This window comes from Anguilla anguilla, chromosome 3 (assembly GCF_013347855.1).
Source record: "Anguilla anguilla isolate fAngAng1 chromosome 3, fAngAng1.pri, whole genome shotgun sequence".
Classification (NCBI taxonomy): Eukaryota; Metazoa; Chordata; class Actinopteri; order Anguilliformes; family Anguillidae; genus Anguilla; species Anguilla anguilla.
The window spans coordinates 46,978,186-47,002,105 of NC_049203.1; the positions used below are offsets into that span (position 1 = coordinate 46,978,186).

The window sequence follows — 23,920 nt, forward strand, 5'->3', positions numbered from 1 at the left end:
CAGGTCCTATACTTTACTTACAATAAAATGCTATGACAGAAGGCCAATAAATAAATAAATAAAAAAACAAAGGAATGTTTTTTTTAACAATAAATTGGTAACATTTAAAGTCTTCACATTGTTATTATTTAAATCTATATGTATACGTACAATGAAGAGACATGCACCTAAAGCATACGAGTTTATCAAGGAAAACTGAGAGGAAAGCAAAATATTGCAATGTTGGATGAATTCAGATATTTTCAGTTCTTCCATAATAGGAGTAACCCCCTTTTAAATATTTCACAATCTCAATTAACAAATCATATTGTGCCGGAAAACATTTACTTAGCTGAATTAAATGTATACATTGCCCAAACATACCTATACCACAATTTAAGCATAGTTCCATAATTATATGTGAATGAATGCTAAATAATTATTAATAGTAATTAGTCAGGTATTTTGCCAGTTTATTTGACTTCATTAGGACATGTATTGGAGTATCACTGCACTACAGGTGGTGCAATTTTGTCTGTGAGATCTCTGGGTCATTCTTATTAACACAAAACTCGATATGAAGATATGAAGGCACAACAGATGAAAAATCTGGCACTCAAGAAAACCTTGAACTGGGAGAAAGGGTAACAGTAACATCCAATAGTGAAATGTAGGCCTTAAAGTTGCCATACATTTTCGAAGACATCTATATTAAGCAATTTTCCACTTGCAGTTTTGGTTAATTAAATGTTAACCCATTCCCCTTAGAACACATTTCGTGATTTTTTATTTTTTATCTACCAATTAAATTCAACAGGTTAAAAAGAAAAAAATAAATTTCCCCTGTGAGCAAAGTTTTCTTGTATTTTCTTTAAATCACACAATAAGGCCCAACTCTTTCCATTTTATACATATTTATACATATATAAATAATTCTGGCATGTTTAACTATATTACATTTGTTTGTTTAAAGAAAGATCTGATTTATGGTCACAATTAAATTTTTTTTTTTTTTTTTTTTTTTTTTTTTTTTTTTCCCCCCACAAACAACAAGTGTTTGTTTTTAATGTAAATATTCAGTTCCTTATGCTTTGGAAATACCTAAAATATTACTTAAAAAAAAATAAAATAAAATGCAATGCTAAACAAGATGTAACAAACAAAAAACATGGTCCTACTTTAAATATGTATAAGAGGTGCATTAAATTGGTTAGTATGAAACTGTCCTATTTACAAACATTTCAACAATATACGTTAATAGTACAACATGTTCTTACTTGGTCACTTTTCTTCAATTGCGTTTATTACTACAGTACCCAAACGGCTCAATAACGACAATTACAATATTGGTGTATACTGAAAAATAATTCATCCATGTTATAAAAAATCCTAATATTGGTGAGGAGACACAGGAGGCACTGAAAATGCCTGTGAAAAATGATAGCTGTAGATTTTTTGAAAAGATGGTTTATAGTGTTGAAATAATTAAGAGAGTACACTATACTTCTGGCTCAAGCACAAGAGATCTACTTCATACATGTACCTATCACATAGCAATGGCATCGTTTTAAATAAGAACAACATCAGGTCATTGCCCTCACCAATTATTTTTTTAAAGCTGGTGTTACTTTGGACTGTCCCTCCTTGATGCATGTTTATAGGACTTTAGGCTTGCCAGGGGAATGTCTGTCATTTGACCAGCGTTGTTAAAATGTCCTTCAGCACTCCCAAACTGCTTTCTGTCCCCAAACTGGACCCGAGAGCCGTCATTAGCCCAGGTCCTGGTCAATGTGCCCCCAGTTAGTAGTGTTTCTTTGGCCCACTCCTTGTGATTGGCAAAGTTGGAAACAGGTGAATCAGAGGGATACGTTCCCAGACTTGGAGGCATCCAACAGTTGTCTGAATGGCCCAAAACAAGGCATTCTTGTGTGCACATCTCTGTGGCTTCAACTAGGCCTCTGGGTCCAAGAGGACCATCTGGGGAACAAGAACAAGAACAATGATACAATGATAAAGTGCTTTATACAGTGGTAAATGGTTGCTCAGATCTAGAGGTAATTCATAACAAATCTAGGAAACTATACATTCTGTCATTACAGGAGTCATAAAAAATATTGACAAATAATATTAAAATGTTGACAATAAGAATGCATCGTGCATAACATTCGTGCAGCTTGCTAACTGTATAACTTGAATGTGCTTTTTGTTCAATTTATAAATTGCAATTGTGATACAATCACATGCATGTCTGACAAAACGGAAAGGTTTGGTTGCTTAAAGCAGGATGCACTTTATCATGACCATTACAATAAACTACCTAATTGAGCAGTGTTTGTAATTCTAAAGGTACACACATACAGTATTCACTTAAGAAAATCAGCAAATGACTCAAAGGGAGTCAGAGTGAGGATTTAAAAGCAACTTGTAAACATATTGACAGTCACCACATACTGCACACTATAGGATTTTGTTTTGGCCCTTTGGATACTATGGGCCTGATTTACTAAGACCTTTAGCATGTGCAAAACCTTCTAGCACACACAAAACCAATAATATGTCCAATGAGTAGACATTGTATTTGTTTTGCACCAATCATTGGTTGTTTTATTAATTCTACTTGTGCTAAAAGGTTTTGCACAAGCTAAAGGTCTTAGTAAACCAGGCCCTATATTTTTTGCATTGTCCTATCAAATCAGTGGAGTGATCATTTAGTGGTCTGCCAATCAGAAGTGAACTTGAGGTAAATATCCCAGCAGTATCACTGTGTGTTCTTTGCACATGTAGATTCATAAACAAGTGAACTGGCGCCATATCTATGCATGAGTTCTATTGATTTTCACCCATCTCCCTTGCTGCATTGAGCCTGGCAAGATGTTTGTGTAAATCAGCTATTAGCCATTTTTTGTGTGCAGTTAATTGTCTCAGTTTTGAGCTCTGGAAATATTCATGTTGAAGCTCTGTGTGAAAAAGTCTTATAATTCCAAAATATATTTCCCCCCCTGTACTTGTTTCAGAAATCACCCCAATGAAGTGTGTGGACACCTGGCTTGTTTAACCTTAATTCTCTATTCAGGGGTGATACGAGTTGGGGAGAGTGGGGAAATAACAAACTGTTTTTGTATTTGGCTCAATTATGAAAATATTACTAGAGAGAGATTCATCATTTTTAATATTTTTAAAACCTACATCCCTTGGCTATGATTATAAGCCACAATGAGATTTCTGGGACATACCATTCACTAGAAATCTGACCAAAAATACAGAGAGTGAAATGTTACATTTAACCCCGTTGGTGGAGTAAAAACTAACAGGACACAGGGTACACCTAACAGTATTAATAGCTTTAAAATTTAACACAATGTAAGGGAATTAAATACAATGTCATGTTATATGATACAAACAGTCTTTAATCTATGTTTTGATTACATCTATATGTTTTCAGTGGCCTACCTAACACAAGACTGTACATTATTCTCCGGTTCCCATCTAATGTTAAATATATTTAAATATAGTCAAGCTAGCTTGACTATATCAAAACTGTCTGCTAGTCACTAAAAAACTGTTTACGATTGCAAACATTTCAATTCCTTGGCATACTCATATTAAAAAAATCGCCGAAAAGCACTTCTGGTAAAAAATAATTAACTTGCATAAGGCCAAAAAAGACTGAAAATATTTATTAAACTCTCCTGCCATTTGTTGGAGACACAGAGATGGTAATTCTGCATGTCTAACCTGAAATACGTCATTCAAGGTCGATGCATTTGCCTAAAAAGTCTGTGTTACATTTTACTCCATGTTCTATTAGGCCCTGCTCTCCCCTAGACTCAAAAGAGTAGGACTGGGGAGAGGATTATCATTAAGTACAGCAGAGGACTGTGGTGCTTCTCTGGAGAGAAAGAGTAAAGCTCTGCAATAGTCTCACAGGGAGAAATATGACTAGAGCTCGCCACAAAGCATATTGGCCATGTCTGATGTGGGGCTCAGATTCTAGAGCCTGAGGACTACCAGTTCTGAGACTCAGTGATCAACCTGTGAATATAAGCCATCCCATTTTAAAAGCTGCAGTTCCTCACCTTCCACAACACCTGCTCTGCACGATTGAGTGGCCATACTGTAAGGCACTGGAAGCTTTTCCATCCATAATTCATTTTCAGTACAGCAGAGTTTAACTACCCCTCATTCAATATCATTACATCAAGAACAATCTGAGCAAAGGTGTTGATTCACATTTAAAGGATTTTCTCACGTCTGCATTTTATGATCTTATGCGCTTTGACGTCTTGGCTGACTAGCTGTGGTTCCAGTTGTGCAGGAAATACTTTACATGTCTGAGTTGAACATGTTTTCATATTCCTTTACTGTGCATCAACATGAGAAATTAATTAACTATCCTCTGTGAATTCAGAATATTATTACCTGCAGCCAGGTGTCAGTGTACTACCAAACAGTGATTGTCTTTCTAAAATTATGGATGCATCTCTAATCTGTGCACCTATGATATTTGCACCTATATCACCTGATTACCAGGTGTGTGGTCTTCTTCGCCCTCCATAGATTTAACACATGTAGTGGCAAGCGCATCTCCCTAATTGGATACATAGCTTCTGAGTTCTTCCTTGCCTCTAGAAGCGACCCTCATTTATAACAGCACTAACGATACATCACAGAAAATCCATTCCACAAACCCACTATTCATAACATAGATATTTTAGCATTTTCAGCAGCTTTGGATGTGAATGGTGGTTCATAAACAGAATTAGAATGCTTCTTCTAAACCTTTGTTTCAGTAGCAAAGGAAACACACACTCTCTGTCACACACACATCCCTGTACTTGGCTTAATATTTCACTTTTTAGATTAGTTTGTCCTCTATAAATTCGTATTCTTGTTTCATAAATCTTCTATGTAAACAATGTGTCTCTTGAGAGTGTTTTGAATGCAAATACACAGGGAATATATCCCAGTGTATCCCATTAAATAACTTGCAGTAATGTGCATATGTGTATGTACACAGTGAACTCCATAATGTTTGGAATGAAGTAGGGTTGGGCCGATGTAAAAATTTTCAAACCGGTTTGATATTGAGCCAAATACCGGACCGGACCGGTAATACCAAATTTGCACGTGATAGTTCCACTCGGGAGCGGCTGTGTCACACCAATTTTGTTCAGGGCTGCAAATATGATCCGGGTGATGCAATGACATTCTAAAACAGCTGTTATACCCATTGTGACGTAGTTAACATTTCGTTACAGCGTCTGTTGCTATGCCGACGCTGCCAGCCTTGATACATTCTGTTGCACAAAGATTCTAAGACAACGCAGCAATTTCTCTGGTTTAACAGGGTATTTTCCAGCCTGAAATGTGATCATATTAGTAAATGGCTACACGTCATCTAACTTGCAAGTAGTTGGCTATCTCCCTGCATATGAATTAAATGTTTTTAACAGAAAATACTAATAATAAATGTGATTTTATCCACGGAAATGGCTATACAAAAGGGAAAATAAATGTAATGGTCGCGATCGCCGTCGCACACAGCACTCATACGGCGGTATGCACATATAGCTAGCTAGCCACCGCTTCAGCATTTTCAGGAATATGAGCATGCAGCTGAAATCCTCTACGGAAAGCAACCTCACAGCAATCTCATCTACGATCAGTAGGCAGTGTTGTGCTTTACTTCGGGGGCTTATTCCACTCTTACAGCTCGTTTCCAGGCCAAACCACTGCAAAAAGAGCAAACTTTTTAAATTTTTTGTCAGTGACATTTCCTTCTGACATCTATCGTGACCAGGCACTAAATTGTGCCTGTTAATCTTTTTTATTTTTTATTTTTTTGCACTCAGACACTAGTGGCTCCGTTTATAAACACACATAATATTATGTTAATCACGTTGCCATATCGCTTATTACTAATGCAATACAAGTTAGATTTAGCGCCGTCGGCACAGGTTGCTGATGTAGGCTACTTATTAAGTTACCAGAACGTCTCATAATGACAAATGCTGGTTCAGTCGGTCCGCATAAAATCAAACCGGTTTAAGCTAGTACGGACCGGACCGGCGAAGCCGGAAATCGACCCAACCCTAGAATGAAGATACATTTTCTCTTAATTCCATTTTTCAAGTTGTAATCAAACAATTCCCATGTTGATAAAGAACAGACTCTCGCTTTTCATAAGGGGCAATTTTTATTCGCCATGTTCAAGGCACCATACATTTTTTGGACATATTAACCCCTTAAGTAGCAGTCATAATCCTGGTATCTTCTGAAAGAGAACTTTTGGGAATTTAGTTTCCAAGAGTCATAATTACTTTATTTTTTTGTGGATACAGATGTTTATGGCTGTGCCTGGAGGACTTAGAAACAATGTCCTGGTTAGAATTTGATGACAATACCACCAAAATGGGCATTCTGCTTTGTTTTTTCTGAGCTATGTCAAGGCAGCAAAAAAACAATTTGGAGACTACAAAAGAACACTTGGCAGCCAAATAATATTATGGGTCTTTAGAGGTGTAAACTTCTATGCATTGTATACTATATGCTCTTGGAAGACGTATGATTTAAAGTGGCTACCTGAGACTCATGTCTCACTGAAGCATGTTCACTGAAAAAGTCATGGTTTGTTTACACAGGAGAAACAACGTGTGTCCTTTTATGAAAGCCGAACAACTGATACTCCATTAGAAACGTGCTTTCATTATCTAAAATGCATCTCAGTCATCACTATAATAGCTTGCCCCTGGCACTGTCCATGTTGAGTTGTTGCGAGTCCCATTTACCATACTGAAGGACTGATTGGGCAGTACTAGTCAGAAACTTATAGGTGGGTTCATTTTGTTTCAGAGAATCTATGCAAATCGGAGATGATAACCTTGTTTTGCACACGATACTTTCGGCGTGTATGCAATGGCGAAAAGGACAACACTAATAATTCCCCCAGATCATTTTTAAGTAAACAAAATTTAATCATAAAAAAAACAGGATGGAAAAAAAATGCAAATAAACCCACTGGCTTGAATATGGGCCGGTGAGACTTAAGCCGGGCACCCACCGCACGCGTATCGGCCGCGAGCGCACTACGCGCGTATTACGCGCGTAACTGAAGCGTAGTTGAAGTACTGTTATTACAACGGCAGCGGGCGACGTCGTCTCCACCAGATGCGAACGCGTCGCGTACCGGCTGCGAAGCTCGCGCGACACAAGCGAACTGAAGCGTAGTTTTTCGCTTCTGTTCTATTTTTTCGGCTTGTCGCGCGTCACGTTGGCCTGTTTATACACAGAAATATGCTCTAAAATGCTAGGTATACATGCTCTGATTTATATTTCATTCTTATATTACTGGGGGTGTGTCCCTAGTTACCTCCCAGATATTTTTAAGCAGCTAAAAAAAATACAAGCCTTTTCGTTTTGTAAAAATAAATAAATAACTGGAACCTGGGGGAAAGGCAAACTTAGTTTCGCTGTCTTATTTTGCGGAGGGGGTGGGGTAAATTTGAAAATACACCACAGAAAGACGTAGGCTATTGAGTGACGTAGAAGGGAATGCACAGAGCAGCGGTTTGTTAGCTCGAGTATTGGAAGATAGTTTTTAACCAACCATTGCTCAGCCTATTTGACTTCTCCGATGTCTTTGTTCGCCGTGCTTTCAAAAAGGGCTTGTTAATAAAAATCAGATAATCCACAGAGCTTTAAAAAAATCAGATTATTTAGTGGTCTTGCCGATGAAAATGCACCTATTTTATAAATGAAGTTGTAAGCAAGCCTTTATTGCACTTGTACTTCAAAGCTTCCGGTGTTCATGGCGTTGTGGTGTTCATATCCCTTCAAGATTAAAACTGTTACTGACTTTTTCATGATTAGCTGATTTTACTAAATCTGATCCTATAAATGTTTTGACGTGAATGGCAAGACAACACGGGAATTCCCAATGGTTGATTACGGATTATTTATTATTATTATGATCATTACATATTCTTCATGAAATTGGCACGCTTGTTAACCAAGCAAATAAATTAATACAGTTTGAGATTGATTGTTATGCAGGCTACGTTGCGATTTAAGTTATGGTACTTCTTGAAAGCGTTTACTTTCTCACGTAGGCTATTTACGAGTTAACGAAATATTACCAAATTAACAAACTGAAAAAGGTCTCTCACCAAAGTATTCACTTAACCCATAATCAACAGTCGTGAACAAACGTGAAATGCACGATGTAAAAGCCCACTGCAGACTGCGAGAGCTACTAGGAATATATAGCTTTTACGCAAGCCTTTGCGCGACACAAACGGAACCAGTGGAGACACCCTACGCGTCGCGCCGTGCTGCTTCGCCCTGCTGTTTACGCGACGCTTACGCGACGCGTGCGGTGGGTGCCCGGCTTTAGTGTTAATGTTCTGGACATGAAAGCCATCACGTTTGGTACTTTGTCACATGTACTTTGCAAAGAATGACTGCTTGAAGTCTATGTCCCATGAACATCACCAGGTTTTCACTGGTGATGCTCTGCCAGGCCTGTACTGCACTGTATGAATCGCATCACTCAAGTTGTTAGCAAATTCATTGTCCATGTTTTTGACTACCTACATATATTTGTTGACCATATTATTGAGGCTTTAATAATTTTCATTATTGCATTGTGGATAATTTTTGTAAGCTGATGGACAGTGTGATACGCATAATGATAGTGTTTAAATGGTTCAAGGTGCACTGTGTTTCAAAAAATAATTGTTGTCAGACTCATGCATTTGATTGCCCTTGTCACCTGCAAAAGAAAAAGAAAAATCATCATTTTGCAAATGTTGAAATAAGTTTAGTACTTGTATAATTAAAAACTACTAGTTTAGAACTATTACTAGTAAAGAATATAAAGAATAGTTTGTTTCAGGACACATTCATAATACTTTATACAATGCCATTTAAAAATTATTTCCCATGCCAATATTTGCCAAGAGTGTCTTTTGTCTAACAACCTTGGCCAATTTTTCCCCAAACGCTCAGGTGCAAACTATTCGTTCGGGAAGTTGTTGACTACTTTGAATGGTTTCTATTCCTTGTCATTAAGTTGTTACACTCACCCAGTTAGTGTTCCTTGAATTGCTGTCCTCTGAGAGGATCTGCCTAATAACATGGCCCATTTGTTTCCTCCCTCTAAACCAGTGGGGCATGACTCCTCTTCCCGCATCAGGAACGGAATCAATTCAGCCCGCTGAACTTGTGCTGCATTAGCATTCACATTAGAGTGTGTGTGTGTGTGTGTGTGTGTGTGTGTGTGTGTGTGTATGTGTATAAAGAGAATTTGACTCTTCCCATTGATACGGAACATACAGACTCCAGATCAACTGAGTCCTCCAACAGTTGATTTTTGAAGGCTGAATTGGCTTGGGGCAGAGCTGATGGTCACCCGGATGGAAATGCAACTTATACAACACATGAATCCAACAAATGCACTGCATATTCCTATCAGTTACATGTGTTTCCTAGGAATGTCTAGATTTGAGGCTAAAATATATCAGACACACACACATACACACACGTACAGACACACATACACACAATACTACTTACAAGAAACATTGTATAGTTCTCCTTCCCAGAGTTTTATTGAACTTTCAGGGTGGTTTATGCTGATGAGTCCGACCAGGTGCAATTGTGGCAAACTCATTGTCCCCTACCATCCCAAGAGACTTTTCACCTCAAGAGACACGGTCTTACAGTATATGTAGTTCAGGCATATTCGATCAAAATCATTTTCATGTAATGATAGTGGTAGGCCTCAGGATTGTGATTGTATCAGTACTAACCCACTCTTTGTAGTATAAGAGTCCACCCCAATAACTCACAGTAATAGGCTCATAAGGAGTCTAGTGGAGAGTTCTATTTTGAGGGTGACATGAGGAATTGTACAGGGTGAATTAGAGACAGTGCAGCAGGGACATGAAAATTAATTTCACAGATGAAATTTGAGTGACGATGGTTTGCACTCAATGCTGAGAGTTTGGCCCTTATTTGCAGATAGTCTGCTGATGTGCTTTATGAATTAGAGCACATTATTTATATATATATAAATAAACAGTTTCAGTTTATTCTCAATTATATCATTAATACATGTGAATATCTGTCTCTAGCCAGTTTCCAGCAACATCTGCCATTAACAACACCAGCCTGGACTTAAATTGGCAAGACCATTTATCAGATGTTGTCTTGTTGTCATCAATCTAGAATATTTATGTTTCTTGTGTGCGTGTCTTAGTTGGCTGCCAGTCTGTGGACTTAGCTAGTACAAGTTTAACACATGGTGGTACAAACTATTAGCTTTGTGCGTTTGGATAACGCTAGCTAGTGATATAAAGTATCAAACACTTTAGCAGTCTGCTAGCAAGTTAATTTCAGTGAGCCAGTCAATTGGCTCCTTTCACCAGAAAGACAAAGCTTATTTTGTTATTTGTACACTAGCACTTCTGGTTTCTCCAAATAAACTTTCTGTTAAAAGACGTCTGTTTCAAGTTTTGTACCTGCCCATACCATTGAAGTTACACAACATCTATGCAATATTAGTAACTGAGAATAAATCACTTAAGATGTTACAGGTGTGGGTATGAACTCTTTTTTTTTAAATTAAAACAGCCTAAATTACTAATTAACTGCATGGAGCACGACAGGGAATTTCATGCGTGTTTGCATTATTGTGCACATAGTGAAAATACTATTATTCAATTAATTTTCCCTTAATACTGTACAATAAATACAGCTACTTAAATATTAATTTAATCTTTAAAAAATCTTTGGATTAACTGGGTAAATAGCAACCATGTTCGTCGGGAGCATTGTGTTCTTTAGGGGATTAATGAAAATAAGCCAGCCCCAGCAATGCATTAAGCACCACGTGTAGATAGCATTTATGGTCATCTTTTGAGTTAAAGATTTGCGAAGTTAAAGGACTTGAACCTGGGCCTCTCACTCATTCAATGATTCCATAAGATTACATGAAATAAGGACAGGTGGATAGTCTGAGTGTTGCTGGACAAAATAATTCATGTAATAATTTATTATTATTATTATTATTATTATTATGTTTGACTGACCAAAAGTTACTAAATAAATGTGACAATACCAGGGTAACACCGACAATAATTACTGAATATCAATGCAATTCATACAATTCAAGAGTACACTATGAAAAAGTGTCAGTTTTGAGATATCAAGTGGGTATCTATATCACCCAATGATGTGTTATTCTCATTGCCACCCTGGAATTAAATCAGCACTATCTTGATTGCAATCTTTGAATGAAAAATGAGCCCCAGAGCGATTTCATAAATCAATTCCAGCAAAACCACAGACTGGAGGAAGGAGGCTCAGGCAATGATCTCTTCAGTGATAACATGTTGTTGTAGGGGTAATATACATTTTTAAAATTGGTTAATCCTTGAGTCACCAGAAACAAAATATCAACAGATTTCTTAAGGGCTTATTTATTTATTTATGTATGTATTTATTTATTTTTCCTCCACAGCTGGGCCAAAAGGAATGTATGATTTCAGTTTAAATATTTTAATTTATAATAGAAATTGCCTTTTGTTATGAATCATATTACATGACAATTTGACAACATTATGTAACAATTAGTGATTAATAACTTGATGATTCACATTTGTAACAAAAAGGGAAAAAGCCATTGTATGCACTGTTCTGTTTACAGAAGCATTACACTTGACATAAGGAAATGATTCCAGCTAGGCTAAGCAAGAGTGTTATTCCAAAACAGAAAGTAACATTAGTGAAGTGGACATTCTAGTTGTTTGCTGACATAAATGTCATTATTTATTCCTAAACAAAACAGCTTTTATTTGTATGCATCACAGCCTTCAAACACACATATATCTTAAAAGCATGAAATGCATGGTGTGGAATCACTAACCCTAGAGAAAACATGGCTTTCAGTTGCCATGTGTTGCAACTGAGTGCCAAAGAAACAACTTCTCTAAACTAATAAAATAATATTCCCACATTCTGCAATATAAAAATAGCTCAATGACGCATTCTATATTGTAAAACTCAAGTCTGCTATATATTAAAATAACACTTTTGCAGCACCTTTAATGTGACACTTGGGCTAAGAATTATAGTGATCAGAATTATTACCATCACAGGTTCCATATAAGCAGTTGGTGTTATAAAGTACACAAGGACGCCTTTTGAACCGTACATCCCTTCTAGTTGTTACTGACTTTGGTGGCAATTATAGGTAAGCTTGATTTCTCTTAGCAATTTACAAAAATGTACTCGAAAACCAGATAACTTTCTCTAAACCGAAGTGCAGTTAACTTTCTAATCAACTCTATTAATTATTTTAACCAAACACCTAACAGAGGTAGAACTGTGTTTATGCATTTCAAAGATTCTGCAGTTTCATGAAGGCATCTTGGCATGCTTTTCTGATTGCATCCCTCTGTTTATTCTGTTGGACGTGTTTTAAATTTCAGCCTTGTCACCCTGCCCAAGTTTCATTGTCTTTGGCTTGTCACACGACCTTTCGCCATGACCTCCCGTCACATTGATAATTCCTGTGGTTGCCAAGCCTTCACAATGTCACTTCTCAAGTACCATTATGTCACCTTGTGGTATGACCATCGGAATGAGCCTGACAAATCCATTTCTGTGGGAAGTTCTTCCACAATAAAAACATGAGTGTTCTCAAGGACTCACAGTCCTTTAACTCTCTCATCTGTAATTGTGAGCTCCCACTCTGGAAGAATGTGTCTGCAAGATGGGTACAGTACATATTGTACAATGAATCTAATATTGAAAACTTTCTGTGGTTTATTTGAATAAAAAAATGTATTTTTATTTATTCATTTGCTTATTGTCCTACTCTGGCCTGCTACAATAGGAACTTGAATGTCCTCAAGGACATTCCTCTATAACCATGAGCTCTTCCAGTCTGGGAGAGTGTGTCTGCAATATGAACGGAGTATGCACCATACTACAAATCTAATATTTTTTAATATGTGGCTTATTTTAATCTGAAATGTATATTTTTATTTAGCATGTTGTTCATCATGTATGCATGCGATTGAAACCCTCTATCTTCCTACCTTGGTCCCGTTTGACTCACAGAAACAGGAACAGACAATGCAGGACAGTGTTTGGACCAATATTTATTTCATATTGTTGGTATTGATGGTAAAACATGTGATGTGCTGAATGGGTGCTGGGTGTCATCTGGCACAGGTGGAACTGCACATGTGGAAATACACTCAAAAGCCTTTTACTGACATATTATGATCTCTTCAAAAATACATTTTAATGTCCAGTGTGAACCTAGAATTTATTTAAAATCAGTTTGCTCAGATAATTTCAATGTGTTTGTTTTTAATAAGTAAACAAGATAATTGCACGCAGCTAGCTGCGCCAACTTGAGTTTGAATTTTTTAAATTTTTCTTTTACATTTGTGAAGTCACATTTTAATTACCCATATCAGCATTAACAGGCATTTTGAAAACATAATCAGACTATTTTTTTTAATTTAAATTGTAATTAAAGTAGAAATGTATAAATCTATCGTGTTCTGTAGTGTACAAAAAGCATGGGCCACCAGGAAAATAAAAACTGCGTTATTTCAAAGTTCTCATACAGTGTGATCATTTGGCTAAATATTGATTATTTTGCTGCACACTAGGGGGCAAGCTTTCTCTAAACAGGGAGAGTATTCAAGACTATTGATGCTAGTCAAGTTTATACAATATTATACAATTTCCACTGTTGTAATGAGTCGTAATGACTAGTAATATGCAGCTAATCCACATCTAGTACAGTTTATAAGGCTTGTTATAATGCATCTGTGCTAATTTATACAAAGGTTGCATAAAATGACATATTTATGATTTGTTTAAAATTTGATGTAATTCATCTATATGCATTTACAATTTGCAGTTAATTGTGTCTATTAAAGAATAACCAGACACTATTTTCCTGAATGTCTACACCTTACATGGTTGTAGGATTTTTATGTGAACATTTCACTGCTCACAATTTATAATGCTATTCTGATTTATAGTATCTGTTCTGACAGCAAAAAATGTCATGCAATTAAATTTAGTTTAAGCATTGAGCTTAAATATCAGAGGCAGCTAAATTTCATTACTGGCTATTATTAAGCTGAAAATGGCCTGTAATTAAATATAAACCATATCATTATTTCTAATTGTGGGCCTACCTCAGTCAGCATAAAAGCAAAGTTGAGTAGGGCATGTGCGTTCACTACTGCTTTTCAGCTACCCGCATGTTTTTTTTTTTTTTTTTAATTTGGAATGCAGGCTTTGTGATACAGCAAGGGCAGAGGCTTTTGTGCTTGCAACCCCCAGCTGCTCCATGCATGTCTGGAGCAACAGCCTCTTTATCAAGGCAAAATAAATAGTTCTGTCTGTGCTGGTCAAAATCTGTCAGGACTGATGACTCTAATTCCTGACTTAGCCGTACACAACATTATTGAATAACTTCATACCACAACATAGGGCTGAACTCTACTTTGAGTTTAGTTTAGTATTAATGTCTTACTTGGAGCAGTTGTTCCCAAACCTTTCCTCAGGTAGCCCCAGCTGAATCCAGGTATTTGATGAGCTCCACCTCAAGAATGCCTGATTCAACTAATTAAGGGCTTGATTAGTAGTATCAGGTGTGCCTGAGGTGGAACACATCTAATACCTGGATCTGGCTGGGGATAACCAAGGAGAGGTTTGGGAACTACTGAATTAAAAGTGACTTAAACAATGGCAATGAACCCAGATCTCCCTTGTTGTCAAAACAACACTGTACTCAGTCAACATCATTTAGCCATATAAAAAACCCCAATCCAGGTATTTCATGTACTTGTATATTCCCAATGCCACATATATTATTTAGCCTTTGTCAGGTGTCTCTAACACAGACACAGGTGAAGAAAGGCATCATGTCTTCAACCTTCGTGCCACAGTGCAAGCATGCCATGAGCACAACACAGATGATGGCCCAGTGTTACTCTGGTGAACACTGGGGTTTTGATGTTCTCTAAAGACCATCTAGGGCCTCATAGCTATGACGCTGCATCAGACATCTGCATAAGCCCCTGATGCTTCTCCATAAAGCTGATGTACCTCCCCTGGGTTCCTCTTAAGGGCCCTGTGCTACATGTCTGCACACGTCTCTGCAATGACATCAATGCATTAGCTGAGACACAATTCACAAACAGCTTGTCAGTCGCATGTCAGTCTAATGTCATTTGTGATTTATTAAATAATTCCCTCAGAAAGAATTCTACAACTTCTTGAACCGGTATCGTACCAGTAATACCAAGAACACGTGACATATATATGGCAGGTTGTATCATAATCTATAAGGCACTTAACGCACAAGTTGTAACTCATTGACGGCCCTCTGTTCATGCAGAAATGGCAGACAGAAGCAGACATATGATATATAAGGACAGTGAGGAGGACTCATCCACTGTTCCATCAGCATATTCTCCTGAGGTGTGTAACAGGGTGGATGTTTCGGGAACAGTCATTCACCCAGTGCTTTCCCAGGGGTGCTGTCTTCACGGGCTACAACACATTGATTTATTCAAATAACCTTTGCTTCTCCTTCCCACAAGTGGGAATATTTTTTTTTGTGGTATGGAGTGAGCAAGTGAACAAATTATCTCTGCTCTTTACATTTTTTCCTCCAGAGATCATATTTAACACACACACACACATATATAGATACAGTGAGCTCCATAATGTTTGGGACAAAGACATTTTTTTTCTTTATTTGGCTCTGTCCTCCACAATTTGATCACATGCACATGTGATTAAAGTGCAGATTGTCAGTTTACATTAAAGGTTATTTTTATTAGGGCTGTCAATCGATTCAAATATTTAATCAAATGAATTACATGATACGCTGATCAATTGATCGAATTAATCGCAATTAATCACATATATCAGTATTTGCTTGAAAAAGCCCCCAAATGAAGACATTTAAACTCAAAAACATTACATTATTGTGGAGGACAACAAATAACGTTACTGAGGTGAGGACATGCCATAGCTAGCTAGCTATACAGTTGGCCAGGTTTTACTCATGATACTTTGTACAGGTGCACCATGGATCTGGATGGTTTCATGCTTGTTTAACTATTTAACATACTATTTACACGCGCAACTAATGCACTGACCGGTTGGAATTGTGCAACGCACGGTGTCAGAGGGGTGCATCCGTAAATTCACTCCGGTGGTGTCAGTGGCACCCCGAGTCCTCTCTTGTCGTTTAGAAATTAGTGCTGCGCTCAGAGGCTCAGAGCCACAACGACCGCTCCAGCTGAAGGGTCGGTTTGCAAGGTGTCTGAACCCCATAATGGCTGACAGTGTGGCAAAATGCGACGGTTGGGTTATTTAGCAATATAGGTAGTCAACGCGCAGCAACTTACAGTAACATCGGTACATCAATTAATTAACATAAACATTAAATAATATTATGTGTTCATTTGTGTTAATTTTTTTTTACGTGTTATTTTTTTATAATTAATTAATCAAAATGAATGCGTTAATTTGACAGCCCTAATTTTATTACAGCATTTGTTATGAGTATTCATCCCATTTCAGGGCACCACAATGTTTGGGAAAAAAGGCATCACAGGTGTTTCTTTATTAGTCAGGTATGCAGGTATAAAAGAACTTTCAGTATCTAGTCTTGATTCTAGGCTTTAGATTGCCTTTGGAGTCAGGCATTGGCATTTGTCAACATGAGGACCAGAGTTGTGCCAATGAAAGACAAGGAAGCCATTAAGAGGCTGTGAAATGAGAGGAAAAAAAAACTGTTAGGGACATTGTCCAAACCTTATGCTTACCAAAATCAACTTAAGTAGAAGAAAAAAGAAAAGAAGAAAGAGAGCACTGGATAGCTCAGTGGTCACAAAGGTCCTATAGGCCAAGAAAGACCTCTACAGTTGATGACCAAAGAATTCTCACTACAATGAAGAAAAACTCCCAAACACCTGTCTGACAGCTTGGGGAAGCTGTTCAGAAGGCAGGTGGATGTGTGAGTGACTACTGTCTGCAGAAGACTTCATGAACAGAACTACAAAGGCTACACTGCAAGATGCAAACCACTAGTTAGCTGCAAAAACAGGATGGTCAGATTAGAGTTTGCTAAGGTGGCAAATAAATCTTTATTGATTAGTGTATCATTTGTCCATCATATGATGGTATCAAACCTACTTTATGAAGTATCCACTATTCAGATACTGTTGTGTTTTCTCTAGTCTAAGAATTTAGAATGACAAAGTTTGAGAGCAGAGATTGAATGTGTTAATACAAATGCATTGCCCCAAAGTAAAGCAGACAATGCAATAAAACTGAGTTGTTTAATGAGGAATGCTGAATACATTTACATAGTTTATGAGCTATTTACATAGTTTTGCTGCTTAATCCAGGAACCACAAATAGAAAATAGACTGCGTGATTCCAATGTGACAAGGAGTGTTCATTAAATAAAAATGAAAAAAAAAAAAAAGTGTCTTTAAAAATGCATTTCATTTGACTTTAATCTCCAGAGGCATATAAATGCAGCATAGAATTTGCTATCATGACTCAATTAAAATTTGTATTTTAGTGTGCTTCACTTGTGCACCACACATGTATATATGATTACCTAGTAGCAAGGATATGCAACTGGTCTATAATCACACCAGAGTTATAAGTAGTGTGTGATGTTCTAACATTGCCTGTGCACACACACAAAATCAACTGCCTGTTCATCATTCCTGCAATGTGCCCTGGCTCTTCTGCCACCCCTCATACACACATACACACACATGCGCGGGCACACACACACGCAAGCAAGAGTGCATACAGACACGCACAGACATGCATAGATAAACAAAAAGCCAAGGACAATTTCCACCCATGGCTACGTTCAATTAATAAATAAATAAATAAATAAAAACCACCAGTTAGTAGAAATGAACACAATTTAATGGCCTTATATTTGTAATGCTCTGTAGTTGACTTTGTCTTCCAACTAAGAACAGCAATCACTTGTGGCAAACTATAAAAACTGGCCAGCTAAATTCAATTAAATTACAAATCTTTGGCATATTAATTACAAAATATGTTTGTGCAATTTATGATATGTCTGCATTAATTTAAGTAGTCTGTCCAACCATTAAATGTATCTTCTGGATAAATCCAAATAAACATTAAATATCTCTTCAATTCTGCTATTGCTAAATATAATTTGATGCAAATGATATAAATACCCATTCAACTATCACATGTAACCCTGCTTTGGCTGATTGGAGGATACTCCAGAGAGCTTGATTGTATTTGCCAGATAGTATTTCTTTTTTTGTTTCTGTGTATTGATATGGAAATTTATCAAAATGGGATGATAATTCAGTGACCGGTAATATGGTCATCAGCCTGACCAGTCAGTTATTTATCCACTATGCTGTAAAATGTAGAAATGCTAATTATCTCGCTAGTTCAATACATGACAAAACCTTATGAAACTCTTTGGCTCTTTTTTTTTGCCTGCTGTTAATTGGCATGCGCGTCATTAAGGGATTCTACTAGCAATATCTCAAATCAGTTTTTAATATAGAATCCAAATTAAAGATGGAATGTAAGATTTTTTTCAACACTTGTATATATATATAGTGTATAGTGGAACTTTAAGTCTTTCCAGATGGCAACTTTAGAATTGATGAGTTCAAGTAGGTGTGTAAACAACTGTAGCGGTATGTCTCATACTGCCAAATATGTAAGTCTGATTGTTGAAAATTCTTCATGATGGCAACTTCATTCACTGGGTAGACAACTTTTCCCACACTTACAGAAAAATCACATGAATTTCACAAGTGGGAAATCCCACGGGATTCCCACATGAAAACCACATATGATGATTATGGGTAATTTAACGTGTTAAATTCACATGGGCAATATGTGGAATGCATGTTCTTGGGAAACATGTAGTCTCTTGGTTTAATTGGGTGACATCTGTATAAATTTTCATGTGAAAACCAATGTAATTACATGTGAAAACGTATGTGATTACATGAGAAATCCATGTGAAACCTGTATAAAATCCCACATCTCATAAACACATTATAATAAAATAATAGCAATTCCGTACATGTATATTGCACTCAAAGCGCTCTACAGAAATAAGGGGGAAACTTGCCTTAACCACCACCAAAGTGTAGCACCCCACCAGGGTGATCCACGGCAGCCATTTTGCACCAGAGTGCTCACTGCACTTCAGCTGAGGTGGAGAACAATTTTTATGCAATTAAACCAGGTTGGGCATTTCACCCAGATGACAGGGAACCCCTTCCACTTTGAGATGAGTGTCATAGGATCTTTAATGACCGCAGGACCTCAGTTTAACATCGCATCTGAAAGATAGAGGGCTCTATCTTACACCAGGTGCAAAGTGGCGCCAAACGCAACGCAAGTGTCTTTGCTAGTTTCAGACCAACGCAGTTGTCATTTTCCCACGTTGTTGAAAGCAAATGTTCTTGCACCCATCTGAGCACCCATGGGCGTGTTGGTCTTAAAATGAAGTGTGGTCAGGCGCATTGTTGGCGCATTCCTATCTTGAGGCAGCGGGAATCGATTGTGTGATTGACAAGTCAATTGTGCAGTATTTTACTGTTATTTTAAGGTCGCATTATTAAGATAGTAATATGCGCCTGCATACATGTGCACAACGTGCGATATTAAAAAGAAAAAACATGTCATAATGGTTAGTCATAATATTTATCAGACATTTTTTCCTACTACTTGGCAAATCCGCCATTATAATAGCAATCTGCCAAGGTGCAAGCGCACCTGGCTTTTAAAGGGAATGGGAGATGACACTCTGATTGGTTTATTTCATGTAATGCCCAAAACACACCTATGATTAATTAAGAGACTAAGTATAACCCCTTTGAACCATGTGCCTTACTTTGCACTCAGATTATCTGCCGTTAAACTAGCAAAAGTGGATTTGGACACGCCATGCGCTTTAGACCGTGTGCTTAGATCGTTAAAATATAGCCCAGAGTCTACTACAGCATAGTGTCCACTGGGGCATCAGGGTTTATTTCCCCAGAGGGAAGATCAGCCCCCTACTAGCCCAACAACATTGCTTCCAGTAGCAACTCCCATACACTAAACCAGAGGTAACTAACCCTCTTCCTGGAGATCTACCATCCTGTAAGTTTTCTTTCAAAACCTAATAAAGCACAACAGCTAGGGCTGTTGTTGAGCTGCTAATTAATAGAGTGAGGTGTGCCAAATTCGGGTTGAAATGAAAACCTACAGGATGGTAGGTATTCAGGAACAGGGTTGGTTACCACTGCACTAAACGACATATAGGCACCTCACACATTTAACAGCAATCATGGATTTTAGTCTGAGAGGTGCACGCATCTTAAGATTCTGCAAAGACTGGAAATCATGCACCTTCATACATTATAAGACTCCAACAGGATTAGTTTGGAGATTTTTTATCATAGCCCTCCTCTGGTGTGCTGATATCATTCAAAGACAGCACATCTATGAGCAGTGTAGGATTATAAATTCCGTTGTTGGCCATCTCAAACCTTTTGAGCCAAGACTATAGACTCATAATAATATTAAATGTTTGATGTATTTTTCGGAATGGTCAAGATGAGGAAAAGACTCACAAACTCAGTTGGAGCTGTCTTACTACAATCTCACACTAATTGTGAGTCGTGCCAAAGGCGTGCACTGACTGAGGTAGGACTAGACTTGCTTAGAATATTGTCAAGTGAAAGGCCCGCATTAGCTTCCCCAGGCAGTCTCCCATCCAAGCGCTAACCAAACACACACTTGCTCAGCATCAGCCATTCATCAGGGGCAGGGTACATGTGGTATGGCTGCTGGCTAAATGTGATCTCATTTCATACTCTGATAGCCATGCTTCACTACCTCATTCTGACAAAGTAGCATTAAGCCCTGTTATTGACTTCACATTTTGAATGAGAGTCTACTTTTCTATGCTGATTCTTCAAAGCTAGCCAAGCACCTTTATGGTACATTTACTTTCTTTCTACAGATTCAATATGTACTGGCATGATTTCTCATCGTTGCTGAATTTTTGTGTTTGTAAACAGTGTTCACATAATTCGTTATGTGACAATGTTAAGGTGACACTTTGAAAATGTGCAATATTTGTCAAGGGCTCCCAAGTGGCACAACAACATAACATGCAGCACATAGGAAAACATCACTTATTATAACGTGGCGCGTGCAACATGTTCATTTGAAGAAAAATGTGCTCTACATGCGATAACATGGTAAAATTAGTACATGCATACTGTAATGTGGTACACGTGGTACATGAACATGAAGTTTCTGTAATGTTGCATGGCACATGGTTGAGTTTTTTTTTTTTTTTGTTTTTTTCTGTAAGGCAAGTATTGGTTTAACCTTTAGCAAGATGTTGTTGTACAGGGTCAAGGGTGATACACTTTTCGGTGATGGATAAGTAAATGGTAAATGGACTGCATTTATATAGCGCTTTTATCCAAAGCACTTTACAATTGATGCCTCTCATTCGCCAGAGCAGTTAGGGGTTAGGTGTCTTGCTCAAGGACACTTCGACACGCCCAGGGCGGGGTTTGAACCGGCAACCCTCCGACTGCCAGACAATCGGTCTTACCTCCTGAGCTATGTCGCCCCCAGTACACATCAAAACTTCATCTTCTACTTAAAAACTTTGACATTTCCAGAGGGTGCCTTTTCTTTTCCTCTTGCACTGAGCTCTGGAAAAATGTCTCCAAATAACACACACATATTTTAAATAGCATATGCGTGTTTTATGAGTGAAATAACTGTTATTGCAGATAATCTCAATATTCAAAAAAAATAAAAAGTATAAAGAGTACAGCAGGTAGGACACACTTTTGGGAAACTCAATATTTAAAACTAAGTCAACATATTTAAGCCAGTTATACACAATCTGTGTTACAGATTATCAATGCATTTCCCAATCACCACGTGTCCCTAATTGGAGATTACAATGATTACAATTTATATAGTATATAGTTGAATACATTTCAAAACATACTATCAAGCTGCTCCATGAATTGACAATTATCCATGTAAAAAATGCTTTAAAAAATTAAAAACAAATCCATGTGCAATTCACTTCCAGCTAATTTTCAACTTCGAGCTCTTGTACTAATAACAAAACACAACTTGAAAATTATTTTTTGTTCACCTGCAGTAATTCAAAGGATGAAGTGGTATCTGGATGATATTTAAAAAAGTCTGATATTCAAAGATGTCTGAACTAATTATTTACACGATAAGGTTATTTTAATCTTCTATCACCCTAAACCTTTATTATTATTATTTTTTCTCTCTGTGTATGCCGGTAAAATGGGCTAAATATTTGATGGTAGAAGTACATTTCTTCCTCTTTGCTCTTTTTTATCCATCCTTGAGGCACTGATTTATTTTATAGTTCTGAAAAATGCAAAAGCAGAAACTGTCAATATTGACCTGTTTGTTCTATTGATATGCTGGGGACTCAGTATGTACTCTACTCAATGTGGCAACATTGTTCTTGTGCAGATTACCCAGCATATTAATTATCTCTTCAATAATGTCCCAGAAAAATAGTATGATCCAGAGAATGGCTATGCTTTTTGCCAACATATTCCCAAATACCCTTGCAAAGCCTTGGATTGCTGTAAATTAGGGCCATTGTTATGGCAGTTCTTTCCAGCATACATGGACTTGCCAAGTTTCTGCAATACACTGTGGTTTCATTTGTGTTCAGAACACTACTGGGTTTCTGAAGATTCAAGCAAGTGATTGTTTGCCAGCAACCATAAGCGTACAATAAAAATAACATCATACAATAACTTTTCTTTTTTTTTTCCCCTCAAGAAGGAGAGAGCAATTCAAAACCTGTTAGAACCTAAGAAAATGGCGACTGTAGATACATGGTGCCTTGTTTGTTGTTTCTCTTTTTTTTTTTTTTTTTTTCCCCTTCCCCAATTCCATTTGGACATTTTCCATTCTATTATTTTCAAAGGTGGTGAACTTTGCCACCTTCCTTTGTGACACTAAAAAGCATTAAAATAACAAATGAATGATGATGATGATGATGATGATATCACAAGACAGTTACTGTCAGCCATATCATGGACTACTAACCGTAATGACATTGTATGTTTAATGTGAAAAAATAGAATGCTAAGCATAATAATTAAATTACACTTCAAGTATTCTTAAGTATAAAATAATATAATTGAGTATGCTTCAGCATACTATTTTCACACATGGAGAAATGTGATCACATTTATAGTACAATATAGAATAGTTAAACCTGCTGATCATTCAATGTGTAATGATTGCTACACTGAGCTACCCTAACAAGAGAAGTCTTAAACTCCAGATATTACAACCAAATGAAGAAAGGCTTTCATTCTGCATATCTAAGCCTGATATCTAAGCTAACAGTAGGCATACGTAATACAAAAAGATCCATCACACGTCTGTTCCACTGGGAGTGTCATCAGCTGCAACTGTTAAGAGATTTGAACAGAGGAAACAGCACCATGCACCATTACTAGCTTTTTATCAAAGCCACATTGTTTTTGTAGAAAGATGGTGAAGTCCTCCTTGCAAAAACGGGCACTAAAAACATTAACTGTGGGGGTTATTGCAATATTGCAGTGCCCATGGGTCACCAGTAATGAAGGCCATTTTCTGTGGGTCTCTTAATTTTTTAGAAAGGAAAAAATCATGTTGTTTTTTCTGAATCCAGAGAAGGCACAATGCTTAGGCATTTGCAACTTAGCTTGCCTGCACAAAAGTGACAAGAGCATCATTTACATATTACAAGTAGAAAGGATTTCACCTTTCATAGTGTTTTAACAATGTACATTGTACC

At 37.3% G+C, this 23,920-nt stretch overlaps 1 protein-coding gene across 1 annotated transcript in view; it reads right to left on the bottom strand.

The window, feature by feature from the left end:
- Positions 1–996: 996 nt before the first annotated feature.
- Positions 997–23,920, bottom strand: part of LOC118223045 (protocadherin-9-like) — a 230,207-nt gene continuing 207,283 nt past the window's right edge. The window contains exon 4 of the mRNA XM_035409103.1: positions 997–1,956. Coding sequence (XP_035264994.1) covers positions 1,604–1,956 — 353 coding nt within the window. The 3' untranslated portion in view covers positions 997–1,603. The remainder of the gene's footprint in view (positions 1,957–23,920) is intronic.